This window comes from Buceros rhinoceros, unplaced genomic scaffold, assembly GCF_000710305.1.
Source record: "Buceros rhinoceros silvestris isolate BGI_N320 unplaced genomic scaffold, ASM71030v1 scaffold13287, whole genome shotgun sequence".
NCBI classification, from domain to species: Eukaryota; Metazoa; Chordata; class Aves; order Bucerotiformes; family Bucerotidae; genus Buceros; species Buceros rhinoceros.
This window is the reverse complement of record NW_010420554.1, coordinates 36,337-54,439: the sequence shown is the minus strand read 5'-3', so window position 1 is coordinate 54,439 and position 18,103 is coordinate 36,337. Positions and strand designations below refer to the sequence as shown.

The following is an 18,103-nucleotide window of genomic DNA, read 5'->3' as shown; positions in this document are numbered from 1 at the left end:
AGCAAGACTTCACAGAATGCCCTTGAGTTTTGGCTTGTTTGAAGGTTTTTGTGGTTTTTCCCCAGTGAAATAAAAGCAGAAAGCACTTACACGTTGCTTTATCAGTCTGACATTTCTGGTTGACTTTACAGTTCTCATAGAAAACAAATTTTTCTTCCCTCCCAAAATGAATAAACATTAACATGCTTATATTCAAGGTCTTTGCGTGAGATAATTTCTGAAAGATTTAATCTCTGGCTCTTCCTGTTCTCCTGAAAATCTCTGTGACTGAATGTTCAGCACAGAGCAGGGCTCAGAAGTGATCAGCCGCCATACCTGTCACTGTGAGTATTTTCTTGGACTTATTTAAGAAATTCTACAGGATCGCTTTTCAGATAAAAAAAGTTCCTTATTTTTAACACACATCTATAAAGGGGAAGACTACAAATTTTTAAGTTGTTGCAACACTCTTTATTTTGTCAAGCAAATAGTATTTTAGATATTCAATTAAATAGCACTATGTTAAACTACGTTTTGTTCTTTCTTACACACTATATAATGCATATTCACTGTGATGACAGTTTCATCATGCTAGGAACTTATACACATACCTACACTCTTAAAACCAAGATTTTCTTAATAAAACACACATATCTACAGTAACAACAACTGCAAAGAACACAATGTTAGGTTAAGATTTCAGCAAACTTTACAAACTACACAAAATAAAAATAGCCAAAAAAATGTCAGTACACGGTGAAGTTTTTAGCAGATAACATATCTTTACATTGGGTGAAGTTATGCCTAGAAGTCATTTTGCTCTTGTATTTTTTAAGGAATAAAATATATACATTATTTAGTAACCCTTAAAATAGGAAGTATTAAATAACGCAAACAATATTACAATCTTACGTTTTGGTGTTACCTACAGTAGAGGGGCTACTTTAAACAAATGAAAATTGCAGTTTGTCTATTCTGTACATTTAGGGCCAAACCCTCAGCTGGTATAAACCACAGTAGCTAAATGGACAGCAAGGAAGTTACATTAGTTTATACCAGCTGAGCATCTGGCTCCTGCCTACTCTGTACACAGGGGAAGGCTGCTAAAGCATGGAAGCTTGGACTGGTTACACACTGACATATATATGCTGAAGTTTTCATGCAGCAGGAAAAATGTTAGTTTAAGTATAATCCCTTAAACAGTCATACCATAATAATGGTATATGAAGCAGCTTTAAAAATATTATTATTTAATCATACGAAACTCTGAGTTATACTGATTGTTTCAACGGAATCCCTTATTGCCGATATTCTATTAGAAAACAGTGTAACTATAATTTCTGAGGTCTAATGGGGGGCCTACTAAAATAGCACTGTACCTAACCACTTAAAGGGTAAATTGTACCCTTAAATACCGATTAATCACTGTATTCCATCTGGAAGCAATTATGATCCTCACAATAGACATTAATATCACACTAACTCTGCAGTGAATCTGCTGGGGAAATAGGAAGAGCATGGCAGCATACAGAGTATATGCACTAATGTCATTCCAGGAGGTAGTTCTATTTTGTGGCACTCAATTTTTGGTTTGTCACTTACACACTTCAGAAGTCAGTCATCCTCAGGAAAAGAAAAAGAAAAAAAAAAAAGTTTGCTGCACTGAAAGTCAGCTGGGGAAAAAAAAAACCCAATCCCAAAACCCATCTTCTATCTCCTTACCCATCTCATTTTCCTTTTTTTATCCTCCAGAGTCTGTTTTGCCAGCTCTTGGGGCTTGCAGAAGTCAAAGAGAAAGTTTCCTCATGGTTTCATCTTTTCTCTTTCTGGGAGCTGCTGCTTTCTCTAAGGTCTCTCTTCTGGTGATGTAAGAAGGACCTTAGATACCAGTGGCTACATATTGCAGAAATATGCATTTAGGCCTTGATTAAGGACAGCACTTAACCAGACGGCAGTACTTCAGCAGGCTGGCATTGCCACCCGCTTTGAAGCACGCAGTAAGTATGCAAATCAAATCCAAAGAGCTCCTACTAGTGTCAAAAGGACTAAGAGACACTGTTTAAGTGGTTCAATCGATCAGGGCCCTTTTCCCAACTGTTCTGCGTGAGGTGGTCATACAGTGACACATCTAACCGAGGTCAGGTGAGTACCAGTGTTACCTCCATTGCACCAGATTTCAGTTCACAGTGGCACAAACCCAGAGGTGTTCTCCTACGCTCTGCAGAGTGACTCCCACAGCATTCCAATAGAAGCAGAACCAAAATAATGCCCAAAGACTTTCAACAAAGACCCGTCAGAATGTTTAAAACTATGTTTTAAAATACAGTACCCATCTGTTACTGGCTGGAACTAACACCTTTTAAACAATATTTTATCTTATCTTACTTTCTCTGGGTTCAGAAATAATCTTCACTGAATTTTTTTTTTCCAGAAAGTTACTCCTTTTGTCTTTTCTTTTCTTTTCTTTTCTTTTCTTTTCTTTTCTTTTCTTTTCTTTTCTTTTCTGTTTTCTTTTCTTTTTTGTTTTCTTTTTTGTTTTCTCTTCTTTTTTCTTTTCTTTTTTTCTTTTCTTTTTTTGAGCTTCACATAGCTCAGTTTTGAGCTGAACTTTAGCTTATATTTTTGTAGACTATCATAAAATACCATGGAACAAACCACAGTTTTTCTAAGGTATTCATACATTTTAAAACCTTGTTATCTCTCTCATTTGAACAAACTCAGCGGCTTTCAGAACACTCTTACATAGTAAAACGAGGAAGATTTCTTCCCACTTTTTGGCATTAGTGTTGCTCAAAAAAAAAAAAAAACAAAACAAAAAAAGCAATAATTTTTTCCTGGGATGGCTTGATGCACATTTACCCAATTTTCAATTAAACGTACTTCATTAGACCTAACAGCTACTTCTTAAACAAAAATATTTCTGTTTAAACATACCTCTCAACTTGCTATATTTTTGGTTTTAGACCCAAACCCATTTTTCAGTTTTATTTTTCCCTCATTCTTTTGTTTGTTTGTTTCTGTGTTTGTTCTCTTTTCCCAAACTTCTTTTCAGCAGAAAACTGAAAATAAGAGGAAATTGTGAAAATAACATTGAAAAGAAAAAGGGTACAAAAACTGGAAAATGGAAATGGCTTAATTTAAAAATTCTAGTTAAAATATTTGCAACTTTGAGAAAACAATTGAAAAAATAATGTTTTAAAATGTTCAAAGACACTCATAACTTTATTTCCACATTGCAGACCAGCTCCAATTTAATCATGGGACAGATTAAAGATAATCTATGTTTTTCACTTCTGAGTAAAAACTATACAGTATAGCCACATTCCGTCCCTTGAAAAAAACTGGAGTGTAATTCTTTGAAAAATAGCTAAAATACCTAAGTCACTTAGGTGTTTTTCAAAATTGCATCTATAATGAACATTCTCTTATTAGTTTTGTGCCACTTATAAAGCTATGTAGTGTTATAGGACACCCTATTTTAATAGAAATCAATATGAGCAGAGATACTTTAAGTTACATTCCAGAACTCATGAATTTATTACAACTCATACTATTCACAATGATCAGTGTTTCCTCTGATAACATAATTTTTTTTCTTCTACTTGTTCCTTCATTTGACCTCTGAATGAACAAAACATTTCTACCGTACTTTACTTGCTTCCTATCAGCATGCATTCACGTGATTTGAACAATGAGTGAAAGCTGTAAACCCTATATTGAACAGTAAACAAAAAGAAACTCATGTTCTTAAATGCAGTGCAAGGAAACTTTAGTACCATCCTCCTTTGAGCAGGCATCTTAATCCAGATCCTTTCACCACCAGTCTGGTTGGTACAGTTCTGAAGTTGCAGGATAATGCATTGATTTTGTAAAGATTTCTATTCAGCTGTAATTAAATACTGAGATGTTAAAGATGAACCCGGTTTAAGATGAATACCCAGTTCCGTTTCTAGGGCAGAGCCCAACCTAGTGTCAGTAAGCATCGAGGAAAGAAAATGCTCTGAATTATTTTCTTTAGTGAAGTTACACTGCATTTTATTGGGAAATGGATCTTTTCTGAGGCTTGTTGGATTTTCATTTAATTTGTTATCAGATTTGCTCAAATTTGTTCTCACTAGACAAATATAAGCCCCCTACAGTGAAGGCAGAGATATCTATTACTACAAAATAAAATTAAGATCCAGGTAATTGATTCCTTCTATTTCTACTTTTCCTGCTACTGATAAGGGCCTTTAGCTTGCTGTAGTCCCCTCTCATCTTCTGCAATTCTTCTCTCTGCTGACCTTGCTGTCTACTGTCTTTGCAGTACTGGTTAATCATCTGCATTTCTGAGTGGCTGAAAGCTCCCACAAGGTCCTTTGGATGGAACTGCAGTGCCCGCACTGAGCTGGCCCAGGTCCAAGGAGACCACTTGTCAGTCATGAAGGCCACCATCTCTGAATCCAACACTTTGAAATTGATCTTGGCTAAGGTCTGCTTGAAGTTGTTCTCTGTTGCGATGCAGTGGTAAAGACCCCGGTCACTGTCTTGGACAGAGCGAATGAGGAGTCCTTGCTCCGTAGCTATGATCCTCTCATTCAGTTTGACCTAAAGGGCAAAAAGGAAGAAGGGACTTGTCAGGGATTGTTACAGAACAACACAGTATTGGACTTCTTGGTAAGCCTCACTTCAAACAGCTCATTTTTTCTTAAAGGGTTTCTTTGCTTTATCACATCTCCCAGAGACCACTGCTACTGCTACTGTGAGGAGAGAACTTCCCTCTAGTAGTTAAGTGTTGTTAAGGAGATGACTTCAATATTTTTATTCGTTATGTTATAATAGATTTAACCAGGATGGAGACAAAAATGCAAATCTGGAGACTACATGAAAGAAAAGTTTACATAATGGTCAAATTGCAGAGCTGAGGAAATGAACTTTTATTTGCCAGGGTTAAACCCCTAAAAATGTCTCTTCCAGCATCAGAGGTTGCTGCTGAGACTTGACAGAAGAAAGGTACAGAATTGGGAACTGATCTGGAATAGAACACAAGGTGGCTCCTAGTTAAATATTTAGACTTTGAGCAGGATCCTGGGGCTAATTTCTGAAGAGCTCTATCTGCACTGCAGAGTCTATAGCCTTGTGTAAAAGTTTTTATTGCAGTGGCTTCAGCTAGGACTTGGCTCATTGGAAACCAAGAGCAATTCTTCTACTCTCCTATTTCCTTTCTGGCTTCAGACTCTGGACAGTCCCAGGATATGGTCACATCATCAGAAGGAAGCATTGTTGAGTTATCATGGGATTATAAATGACTGTGCACATGCTACTTTGCATCGTAGCTCTGAAGTAAAAATCACCAATTTAACCCACTATGAAAAAATACCTATGCACGTATTTTTATAAATGGTTTTTCTATTTTGCCACTGCACTTTGCATTATACCTGATTCTCTAGGGAATTCATTTATTTATTATGCTATTCTGTTGTTCTAAACTTTTGTAGCCACTGTGGAGGTAAGATTTCCAGCAATTTGAGACCTTGAAATGTAATTAATACTTTGTTTTCTTTAGTTTGTTGTTATTTAAAACTGCATTCGTTCTAATATGGTTACTGAACATAAGAACAAAAAAGGGAGATGTTCTGCTAAAGCAAAGAGTTACAGAACTGCACCTGGATTGGCAGGACACAGCTTGAGTCTTTGAAGAGTGAGAGAAACAGCATGAAGGACTCAGTGAAAGGCATTTAAGTTCTCTCTGATTTCAGAAAATGGCCTGATATGAGAGTAACACTTTTCAGTATTGATAACCTATCAACAGACACCATATTACTTAATAGGTCTTCTCAAAAGATGTTCTTTTTTATTAATATAGTAAGTGCCTTGGGGTTGAAATGGATTTTTCCTCCTTTTATATTACTTAAGGATGACACATTCCCCATAAACAATCATACTGTATATTACTGTGCTGAAACTGAGAGCCTTAGAGAATGCAGTAATGGAAAATGTGATTGCACCACGGTGGGGAAATGCTTCTGTCAATATGTGCCCTTAGCCTGAGCTAGTTTCTTGCTAAAGAAAACCCTCATGTTTCCCCCACTTTTGCCTTTGGGTCTTCAACAGCACAGAAGGGCTACGGCATGTTAACTTCTTCCTGACTTTATACATGCTACTGCTTTTATGCCTATTTCCTCCGGCCAATAAGAAGTCCTGAGCGCTGCAAGTCTTTAGTTTGCAATCAGTAAAGTGTGAAGGAAAAATTCATTATCTAGTCCCCTGTCTTTAGGGACTGACAGGATTTTTCTGATCGGTGTTCTGGTCCAATACAGAAATCACTGGGGCTGAGGAGTTCCAGCTACGCTGAAGAATCTGTCCTTAATTCGTATGACTAAAGTGCTGGTCACTGTCCTGCATCCACACAAACTCTCCAGCTTCACTGTAGCCTGATGAAAACATAAACGCTCCCTCGCTTTGGTCCAGGGGGTGTAGGAGATGCTGCCTGAGGTCCCTTCCAGAGCTACTGATCGCATCACTCACCTCTTTCCTCCTGTCGTTGTCTTTCTGTAGCAGCCATTTAATAGAAGCCTGAGGAGATTTGGGGGTGCATTCAAGAAAGGTGGTGTTGTTTTTCACTCCATACTGAACTGTTTCTGCGGCGTTTCTGTATGCTAGACAAAAAGAAAACACATCAGGCTACAGTGATGGTGATTTGACATTGAAAGCAAATTTTGCAATAACTGTTTGCAATATGAGTAAAATGTTTGCAATCCAGGAAAAATGAAGCATATCTGATGCAGATATTGGCCAGTAGTAAGTAACGTAGGGCACAAAATTCTCAAATAAATTAAATGAAATAGGAAGAAGCACATTCAACTCTAAATACCAGTGTTTTCAATCCAACACGTTCTGTTCTGAGAAAGTAGGCTACCTGTGGGCTGTTAAACTCTGCTGATGGGATAACAGAGCTGAGGGATGTTGCTCCCCGAAATTATTTCATTTTCAACTACTACGAGAACGGCTGTCTAGAACGAGCCAAAGGCGAATGACACATTTAATATATTTCTTCACACTTCACCGTTTACAAGTCGGGGATATGGTCGTGTGACTCAAAACACAGCAGCATGCCCTGAGGAAGGCTCCGTTGCTGGGGCATGCAGTATCCCAGGGAAGCGAGAGAGGGCAGACTTGTCTCACAGTCCTCGCCGGTCTTCCAAAAGCAAGGAAGGGACTTGGCTCTAAATCCGACATGCAATGAATAAGGAGACAGGTCGGCAACAGGGAGCAGGACAGATTTATAGCACTCCGGCAGCACCTGGGCAAGTGCTAAGCACATGTCATCGCTTAGGCTTGTGTCTCTTTATAGTCTTGATAGATGAACAATTTGCAGTTGCCAATAAGAATGTGTAGATGCTCACTGCTTGGCCTGAATCGTAGTATTTGACCTGAAAACAACACACTTCCAGATTTAAAAGCTTACCTTGTATATGAAAGAATTTTTTTTTTTTTACAAAGAAGCAATGGATACCAAATAATATGAGAAATGCAAATACCTAGAGGTCTACACATCTAAAATCTGACTCTGTTTTTCCACAGTCCTAAGACTGGTTTTCCTCAGGCTCTGCTTTATCTCCTATTCTTTTCAGCCTCTTTCATCAACTGATATGTGAAATTGGAACCTATTCTACTAAAGGAAGGAGACTTTGTTTGGTTCTAGTCCTTCAAAGTTCTTAGCACATTTTTGAGGTAGTACCAAAATCAGTTGTAACTTTTAGCTTAACATGGAAATATTTTGCATTCAAAGACCATAAGCTAGCAAAGAGCTCATCTGTGGGCTGACCTATCTGCAGCTGTTGAACAGTGAGAATCAGAGCTGTAACACATTATTTATTTTTGTGTACATTGGAACTAGGTTTACCACGGAAAGGCATTTTTGTCTGTTTAATTGATCAATATATTTCTAACTCCTTATGTACTCCATACTACTGCTACTTCTACATGCTAAGAAAAAGACTGAGAGAAGACAAATGCATTTCTCTAATGGCAACAAGGGCTAACACGAGCACAACAAAATTAACCAGAACATTTGAAAGGGATACACACAAGCCCGTTAGTCCTTGACCTATTTAAAAATGACAATATGCCAAAAATACTGAGTTTATACATGCTGAGAGGTCTAAGGCATGCAAACTATCACATTTAGAGACTTTGTTTCACCATGATGATTTACACACAAGCCCGTTAGTCCTTGACCTATTTAAAAATGACAATATGCCAAAAATACTGAGTTTATACATGCTGAGAGGTCTAAGGCATGCAAACTATCACATTTAGAGACTTTGTTTCACCATGATTTTTTTTTTTTTTTCTATTGCCTGACTCTCTGGTCTTTTGCCCTTTAGGTAGATTTCAATTTTTCCCCTAACATAGTAGTTTTGCTATATTTGGTTTTAATTATATTTTGATATAAGTCGATGTTTCTTTTTATCTTTTTTTTTTCCACTGAGGAAACATCTACCTATGCCATATCCCGCTACTATCACCAAGTTGTTTATAAAGTTGTTAAAACATATAAACCTATAAATACATTCACATTAAAAAAAAAAAAAGGTTGGAAAACAAGAAACATGTTTCACAAGACTGTCAAGGTTTAAACATTTGATCCCCCTCAGTCCAGAAAGCAGACAGTTAACATTCTCACAATTTCCACATCGACAGAGGAGTCACCCACCCCTGGGACAGACAATGGGTGGGTGGTCACAGCACATGCCTGCAAGGTAGGAGGTGCAGCTCAAGTTACTTCATAATTCAGAGCCTAAGCTTTAACATGGACTTCTCAGAGCTCAGGTGCATACTCTAATGGTGGGGTCATTTTTCGTAATTACCCGTTCAAGCTACTCAGGTTCATATAAATGACCTAATACTGAGTCATGGAAAAAGACCCGCTGGCGCTGTAAATTGGCAGCTCGAGCAGGATTAGCCACATTTGAGCTGAGGGATCTACACCCAACAGACTGTTGGAGTTTGTTTTGATCCAGAAGATTCTTTTGAGACCCACTGGATATCATTTCAGTCGAATTATTATTAACTGAGCATGTCACATGTAACTCTAAAAGCATTGTTCGTTTATTACAAAATTCAAACAAAAATTTACTATCAGGTTTATTACCTGGTCTCCAAATGGAACAGTTGAAAATGCACTTCAAAAAGGCTCAGAAACAGAGGTGAAAGGAGCATAATGCTCTAACATGTGTGCTTGGTTTGATAGCATATATTGCCACAGCCTGGAGCCGAAGATGACTAAGCCATCTTTATGTATGTGTCCACTCTTAATATGGCTTTGGCAATATTTGATTGGTGTCCACCAATCTGGACAAAGTCGTAGCTGGGAGGGCAGAGCATTGGCTCCCCTGCTCACCTGCACTATTCCAGGCTGACTAAACAGTAGCACACCCCCAAATAAGGGACTTCATGAAGAGAATTGGAATGGTTTATTTTCCCATGTAAAGTCAAAAGAAAGAAATAATAACTCAAAAGACAAGTCGAGCACCTGCTGTTTGCTGAAAGATGTGCTCCAAAACAATATGCCCTCAATTACGCAAAACAATTCTGAGGTCCAAGACTTAAATATATGAAGAAGAATTAATAAAGACTGGATGGATTCAGAAGTAGAAGTGCCCTCAAATTAACTGTACCTGTTTCTAGTCAACACTGTTGGCTTCTCATTTCATATATGCTGAACTTTGTTTTCACGGTTCATCATTTTATCATATATATGCAAGTTTCATGTATTTGCAAGGAAAGATATTAAAGTCAAATCAAAACAAAACTCAGGCTTGGAAAATAATTATGCTTTACCAGTAAACCACACAGCTAATGTGAGTTATGATGAATCACATAAAGGAAAGTTATGTGTTCTTTATATAGCATGAGGATCTCTAAATTATAGTACCTTTCAGGTTGAAACCTCGGCACTGAGTCAGAGGGTTTCCATGTCTCACATCTTGCCTACGACTCCTCCTGAAATATTTTGTAAAAACAAAATGTTATTCCAAGATAGCTACACTGCAAATAAACATTTTTTTATTTATGGATTTGCTTTGGTTTTGGGTTTTTTGTTGTTTGTTTTTTTTTTTCACTAGATCAACTCTTAGGGATAGTTCAATGCCTACTGTCAGTGTGCTTTACTCTTGGCAGGCTTGCTAGAGTGAAGACACTGTCCAAGGGAATAATCAGTTTGCTGAAGTTTGTAAAAAAAGTTTGTACTTTTGGTAGGCAAAGTAGTTTTGCAATGGAGGTATATATGTATAGAGATGGAAGGCTTAGAGCTATACCATGAAATAGACACAGGGTCACAGCTGCAAGCCCTGGCAGTCAAGCCAGAATCCCCAGCTGGAACTCTTCATAAAGGGAAACACCTAAGAATAACATGCATGAGTCACAGTGCCCATATCTAATGCATCAACAGAAAATTATGACACAGGTCATGAACCCCCCTTGATTTTGACACACACCTTATTTTTGGTGCCTGTGGCCACCTTGGTAGCAAAATGACTGAAGTATTCATCCAGATTGGTGAGGAGTTAAGATTCAGTACTGTCCTCTACTTGAGGGCATGTGACCATTTCAAGAAGATCTCAAACTCACCAAGTCCCAGAATGCTTCTAAATGAGACTTTGTTATGTTATTTAGATGACAGATGTGAAAGCATGACTCTATAGCAAATTAGCTAGGGAGCTTACTGGGATTGACAATACTGGCATTTCAGTTCTCCTCAGCTCACCAAATTCGGTGCATACCGAATACTTGAATTTTTTATTCTTAAGATATATTATTTTGTTTGCTGAATTTTCTGTAAATTAGTTCAATATTCATCAAGTTCAACAACAAAAAAACCCCACTGGTGATAGATTGTTGCAAATGGATGCTGCAGGGATATGTAACAGTTCTATTCGGAACTGTGCACTAATGACTCGCAAGATCAGAAACCATAAAAAGCCCCTGGAGCTCCACTACTGCTGAGTGAAGAGCGCTGCCTCTATGACCACATTACACCAGGTACTGCACAAACACCCGGGGACGGTGTTTATCATCCCATGTCACCTGATCCTTCACTGCATTGTTTTGAAAGGAACCATTTGAAAGGTGATGTTTCAAAGGAGTAATTTCTGACATTCCAAATATATTTTTGATGGGTTTTTTTATTCCATCTTATGCCTTGGCATCTTAGTCCTTGTGAACTGTTTATGTGAGTCAAAGGAGACAACGAAGAACTCCTGAGAGAATTTCAGGATTCCTGTGCTACTGGGAGCTGCTCAGAAATGGCATGCCTCTTGCATTAAGCAGTTCTGAGAATGCAACCTTACAGTTTGACATTGATTAAAAACAAAGGTTGAGAAGGTGATGGTTAGAAAATAAAGATAACACTGTCAAGTGTTTTGATGAGGAACCACAGTAATCCTTGGGAGACAGAAGCGTCAAAAGAAGCAAATAAGCAAACGTGTCCAGCAGATGCTACTGCCTAGACTATGGGATTTGGCTCTAATTACCAATGTTTTCTCCTTCATAATTTTTTTGTTAGATAAAGGGACAATGCATTTCCTTCACATACGAAAACCAGATTTTTTTCCAAACAGTTTCAGGTGTTCATTTTTGTTTGATGTAAAAACCAAATTGCAAACAAAATGTCAGCATGAAAGTAAGCTCCAGTGGAAATAACCCTAGGTGTATTTAACAGGGATGGCAAGGAATCCATGGGAAACTGCACAGGCTCGGTATACCTGACTGCTCATTGTATCTTTCGGCAGCTATGTTAGCGTAGGAGTTAGGTGGCCTGAGACTTGGGGATTTTTCTTTTTTTTCCTCCCCTTCTCTTCTCACCTTTGTTCCATGGAAGAAAACAATCAGGTTGCAGACTGGAGGCTGAATATGTTAGAGTGGAAGCAGTAAAAACCCCAGGTACTTTACCAATTGCTACATAGCCAGGCTGAGCTTTACCTCTTAATTTCAAATAACGAGAATGAGTCAAGAAAACTTTGCAATAACAAAAGTAATTGTCTTTAATCCCAAGGGATGGCATTGTCTTCAGCTGGTTGCGTCACCGGAGCAGAGCCAAGCTTTTCCTTTTTCTTTCTACTGTCTCCCTCATCTGCTGCATCTGCAGCTCAGTTCAGGCAGGGAGCACAATGGCACATGGTGGGTAAAGCTCTGGCACACCCCTGAAAGGTTTGTCTCCTCTGCAGTAATACCTCATTGTATATTCTGTAGCTTTGTTTGTATATGAAATGAAATCTTAGTAATACAAGAGCTCTGTAGCCTCCTGCTATTAAATATTTCCCTTGGGAAGAGGAAAGATGCTCTTGTTTTGCATAAGAATTATGAGATGGACTATTAGCTCTGCTGTAAATTAAAGAGAAATTGCTTTCCCTGTCTACTTTAATAAATCTCATGTCAAAACCACCAAAACTGCAGGCATTACTTGGAGATCTCATTTGCCTAAAATTTCCCTGGAAATAATTCTTCTCACTTAGAAGCAAATGAGGAATAAAAAAAAAGAAAAAAGAAAAAAAAAAAACGAACTTGATTCTTCAGACAGCCCGAGAGATAGTTTGCTGTTTTTAGGACTATCATAATTGGATCTATAGCTAGCAACTGAATTTAAACAAAGGGAACAAATGTTTCACTGATTTTGAGTGCATGAAACAGAAGGATGAATATTTTTGATTAGCAATGAGAGGTTTTTTTTCTTTTTTTCAGTCCATTACTTTAAATATGAAAAGGCAGGCTCTTTGTCATACGCTCTTGCAGAATACACTCCTAGGTGATGATCAATGCCAAGCATAATAGCTGCAGAGGTATTGTTTGTACACGCTCCTGAAAGGAATGACATCCCGCTTCTCCATCACGTTATGACACCCCAGGCTACACAGCAGAACAAAAGCCTTCTTTCCTTGCAGACTTCATGGGCTGCTTAATACTGCTCACCTTTTCCCTGTGGGATAAAACCTGGAGCAGGAGTTGCCATCCCAGGCGCAGTACGGATCTCGGGCTAGGCAGCAGTCAGCGCAGGCGGACCCATAGATGTGGCAGCGATGCAAGGATACCTGGGTGACCCCTTCATCTGAGCTCACATACAACTGTTGCTGCAGAAGGAAATGGAAAGATTTACTTCATATGTGGAGGAGCTTCACCTGAGGCTTGGCTAACACACCTAAAAACCTTTCAATTAATTTTGGAATTAACTCAAGACAAGAGGGAAGCCGCCAATATATATTAAGCCAAGATAAACAGAAACCTTCCAGGTGAACAGGCCTAGAATATTTCCACCTTCCTATTACAAAACACTTAGAAACACTGGGGAACGTTAGTGTTTTATGGACGTTGAGTGTCATTGTTCTGTTCTGGGGCAGACAGTCTGAGTTAATATTGCGCAGTCTGAGTTACGATTTGAGAACTTGGTTCCTACTCAGTGAGGATTATTGGCTCAAGCCTTTGAACTAAGTATTTTCTCTGCATAATAGTCACTTTAATAAATGTTATGCAGAGCTTCTAGCTGGATTCTCTGGTGCATAGACTTCCAAAACACAAAACACAGAGATTATGTTGAGGCTTAGGGCCAGATTCTGATATTCTTATAAAGCTGGAAAAGTAATCCAAAAGAAGTCCCATAACAAATGAGAGCTTTTGCAAAAGAAGTTCAAAGGGAACAGGTCATCACCAAAATCTGGGCCAAAATGACAGTTTCACTCAGAAACAATTGATCAATCGATCAATTCTTAAAATATAAATTAATATTGAACAAAATCCTTGAAACTCCCCTGATCTTTTGTCATAAAACTAAAAAAATTACATTGAATTCAGTTTAATTAATAATGTTTACTTATTAGGAATTTTGTAAAATACTGAGCTATGAGTTGCTTACAAAATCACAGGATACCTATTTTTAGTTTGGGTGTTTAACATCTCAACAGAAATCCTCTCAGCTGTTTTCATCATTCTTATTGCCATCATTCATTACTAGTAAACAAATACACACAATAGTACCATGGACCCAACCACCCAACAATATCTTTTTGCATTGATCAGACTTCGAAGGGAAAATTTCTGTTTAGGAACAAAAGGGAGGGCAAATTTCCTCTTTTAGAACTTCTTTTCCTTAGTTGTCAAAGAAAACCACAAAAAAATTGACACTTTTCAGTGAATTAGAAATTATATATAATGAATAGAAATTGTTTTATCTTACTGACTCTGTGGCATGTAAAAAGCTCATGCAAACTTCAGTCAAGTTTCTCCATAATCATTAAGGAGAATCTCCTGCCTATATTTAGTACGCTGCACAACAATTGGTATTCTAACATCTTTAAGTCAATTTGCTTCTCAATTAATAAGCACTAAGTAATCATTCCACTCCTCTTTACCTTTTTAGATGAGATCTTCATTGATGTTATAGGAGAATTACTCTGAAAGGCAAAATTTCAAATCACATTTACAAGGAGTAAAATTAAAATTATAAATTCAATAAAAACAAAGTCCTATCTAAAAAAGCTATAACTTTTCAAAACTTGGAAAAGCATCACTCACTCTCACTGATTCTTTGCTACTTTCAGAACTAAACAAATCACACACATGTGACTAATGTCTCACAAAAGGAATTGGCTACACTCAAATGCATTATTCTTCATGTGCATCAAGTTTTTGTACATTTCTAATTAACCTCCATCTGTGTTACCTCAGCAATATAGGAGCAATGTATTTTGAAGCCATTACTCTCACTTTGTAATAAGAAACAATGTTTGTTCTTTGACAATGATGAAAATAGCACAAATAGCCTGCACATATTTACTACGTGATCTTGGTAAGAATATGTCATGTTTCTCCAACACATTATCTACAGCACATACGGTTTGGTTACCATCCAACATATACATTCAGATTATCAATGACTAAAATATTAAAAATGGAATGTGTGCTATTGAATGTTTCTTTCCCAGAGACAGTACTGTATACTACTGTGTGTCATCACTGCAGTCTGTTATTGTCTGGGTCCAAAACAAATGTTAAAGGGCTGGAAAAGGAATTATCACATTCATTGCCTTAAGCAAGTGAAGCAATTTGTTATTCTCATCCAAACAAATGATAAAACTCATGGTAATAAAAAGTTCAGTATTTTTTTAGGATTTTGCATTTGCTCAATCACAAATGAAAGCCATAGTGGTGGGCTAGGTTTAATTGCAGTGGACTACAAGCACAGCAGGGAGGTCAGGACTAGAAAATCTGGCTGTGAATCATGTGAACTGGCAAAGGTTTGAAGGAGTTTAGAGCCGCTGTAGTATTTCATGAACTGTCTGCAAACTCAAGATCAAATGCAACATTGGATCTGATGACACATTCTCCTTTCCTTGCTTATACTCTGGAAGAGAATCAGTGCTTTGCTTACTCTTGGTATTTACTGCCACACAGACAGTGATCTCATTCCCTCTCTCTTGGAGAGACTCATCAAAACACTGACACGCTGCCCGCACAGATCGCAGTGGCAGAGGGTACGATATCGTGATTTTTAGGGTTCAGGATAAAAAATGTCTGTGCATGGAGGGCCAGAAACTAGGCTTAGTATGAGGATTCCTCTTGGTCCACCTACCTTCTTGCTGTACTAATTTACATTTCAGTAAATTGAATCGGTAATACTTGAGTGAAGGGTTCCCTTTAGGCAGTATTACACCCGTATCTTTTTAAAAGGGAAGTTTTCAACAAAAGCATAGGAAGACTAATTATGCATTTATGAAGGTTAACACAGAGTGTATTCTCTTTCTTAAAGAAATGGTTTGTGCTGCCTGTCTAGGTAAAAAAGCTTAAATTTTCCGTTCTGTAACCCCTCAATGAAATAGAGAAAAGCCTATGACAAAATTATAGATGTATACTACCACTTGCCCCAAGACTGTTTTAAAGAATAGCCCATTCAAAAATTTGAAAGGGATTTTTTAACACGAGGGCAAACATTTTCTTTAGGTTATTACAAGCTGCTAAGTGCCAGAGTGATTGACAGTGGCTATTCCCTTGTTTCTTGCTGTAGTTGTCTGCGTTTCTTTTCAGCTTACATTGTGTTAAGCTTGTAGCTTTCTTGACTTCAGAGGAATGTGGCTTGGAAGAACTGGAGCTAAGCAAAAACAACTCAGATTTGCTTCCAGTCTGCAGCTCAAAATCAAGAAGAATATCAGATAATTAAAGAAGTACAAGAATCTTAGATTCCATCTGTAAATAGTGACAGTGTCAATATATGATGCCAATAATAAAAATTGCCTTCTGGCAGCCACTATAACACGACCTCATGAAAATGTGTTATCAAAATCCTTCTAGCATACATAAAATGTAAAAACAACATAAAAAATAAGGAACTTAAATGGCGGGGAAAAAAGGACTTTAGCTACAGCCTTCGTAACAGTGGACATTTTATATTCCTCTTTGGGTGGGTAACAAGCTGACAGTATGAACATTTACTTGATCTTTTATCAAGTCACAGTTGCCCTTGCCAAAGTCTCTTAGAACAAAGTGTTTGTGTGAACACACACGTTGGAAGAGTAAAAGCAGGAGCAAGCCAAACCTGAAAAACCTCCAGCTCTTCTAAAATGAGTTCTCCACTTGCAGAGAAGTTGGTGGGTAGGACAACAACTTTTTGTACAGTTCCTTGATCTGGAAAAGATGAGAAAAAGTGAGACTGTGTTACAGAAAGAGAGCAAGAGAAAGAAAAAAGCAGATGAAACCTTATCAATTATGAAGAGAAACAATCAAACCAAGAATTATGACAAAAAAAGGTAAGAAATGTTAAGTAATTTCTAGGGTTTGGAGTCAGAAAGAACAATGAGATGATTCCTTATATAGGAATATTATATAGAGTATTATTCTCATATATGAACATGAAGATGTCATGGTATGACTTGAGTTACTACCACTACTTTTACCATTCTACTCAAGAAAATCAATAAAATTCAGTATCTTCTGTACTAGTTGCTGTACAGACACACAGTCAGAGGCAATACCTATTCTAATGATCTTAAAGTAACAACATAGTAATATAAACAGGTAAAAAAGAGCTACTCCAGAATTTAATATATATTCATATTATTAATAAAATGTAATGACAACTGATGACATGAAGGCAAACCTTCCAACCTTGTGTACCTCTAAACAAAGTAAGAGGAAAGCTTTTTTTTTTTTCCAGGAAAGTCAAATAATAATAAAGTCCATTACGTATTGGTAGGAGTTAATATTTTCGTCCATAAGAAAAAAAAGAAAAAAGGAAGGTGAAGATACTGCAGCTACTCTATCATGGCTGCCTTCCTGAAATACAGTTCCAAGGCTCCCAAAACCGCTCAGATCAAAGGAGTAAGAAGCAAGAAGGATGGGGCAAAGGCAGTGTTTTTGCAGGGTAGATGTGATGAGCAAGACCAAAGGGATATTTGTGATTAGTTTTCCAAATTCGTTATGTGGAAAGAATATATGGGATCCAAGGGTCCATCTGTGAAGGCTCTTAAAAGGCTGAGACAGCCGCTGAAGTATTTCTGATGTGGCAGAAAAAGCAGACTGGGAGAATCAAAAGGACAAGCATTTTTATTTGGAAAAAGCACAGCATGTAGAATCCCTCTTGCCTGAAAGGCCTGGAAATTAGTCTGAGTAGAGTAAACGTATTTGCTCAGTATCTATTCTCAGGAATGAGACCACATGGTATACTTTCTGTTTGGCCTTCAAAGGTTTTCTGAGCAATACAGACTTGTGTTGTTAGTAAAACATTAGTATAGCACAATATAGGTAAGCATCTACGTGTATTTTTATAAATTTGTGACCAAGGAAAGGAAATGTCAGCTTCCTGTTTGGCAATTTATGATGTAGACAACATAAACTGAAAAAGGGCAATTTTGTTTTTGCTTTTAAGGTCAGTGACTAAATTCCATAGCTAGAGCTGTAGGGCAAGTTGGTTACAGTAAATAATTTACATCTTCTTATTTCCCTGGAGGAAGAAAGCAAATAATAACGTATTTTGTTTAAAAAAAAAAATAAGGTTTAAAGCCAGAATATTGATATGCAATTACCTGACCACACACAGTATTTTGTCATTAAAAAAAAAAAAAAAAAAAAAAAAGAAAAAGGGAAGTAGAAACTTTAA

General features: G+C 37.5%; 1 protein-coding gene across 1 annotated transcript in view; it reads right to left on the bottom strand.

Annotated features, from left to right (window-relative positions):
- Positions 1-3,818: 3,818 nt before the first annotated feature.
- SEMA3C (sema domain, immunoglobulin domain (Ig), short basic domain, secreted, (semaphorin) 3C) overlaps positions 3,819-18,103 on the bottom strand; it is a 50,375-nt gene continuing 36,090 nt past the window's right edge. The window contains exons 10-15 of the mRNA XM_010139349.1: positions 16,544-16,632; positions 14,364-14,405; positions 12,931-13,088; positions 9,899-9,966; positions 6,487-6,617; positions 3,819-4,566 (exon numbers count right to left, since the gene is read on the bottom strand). Coding sequence (XP_010137651.1) covers positions 4,153-4,566; positions 6,487-6,617; positions 9,899-9,966; positions 12,931-13,088; positions 14,364-14,405; positions 16,544-16,632 — 902 coding nt within the window. The 3' untranslated portion in view covers positions 3,819-4,152. The remainder of the gene's footprint in view (positions 4,567-6,486; positions 6,618-9,898; positions 9,967-12,930; positions 13,089-14,363; positions 14,406-16,543; positions 16,633-18,103) is intronic.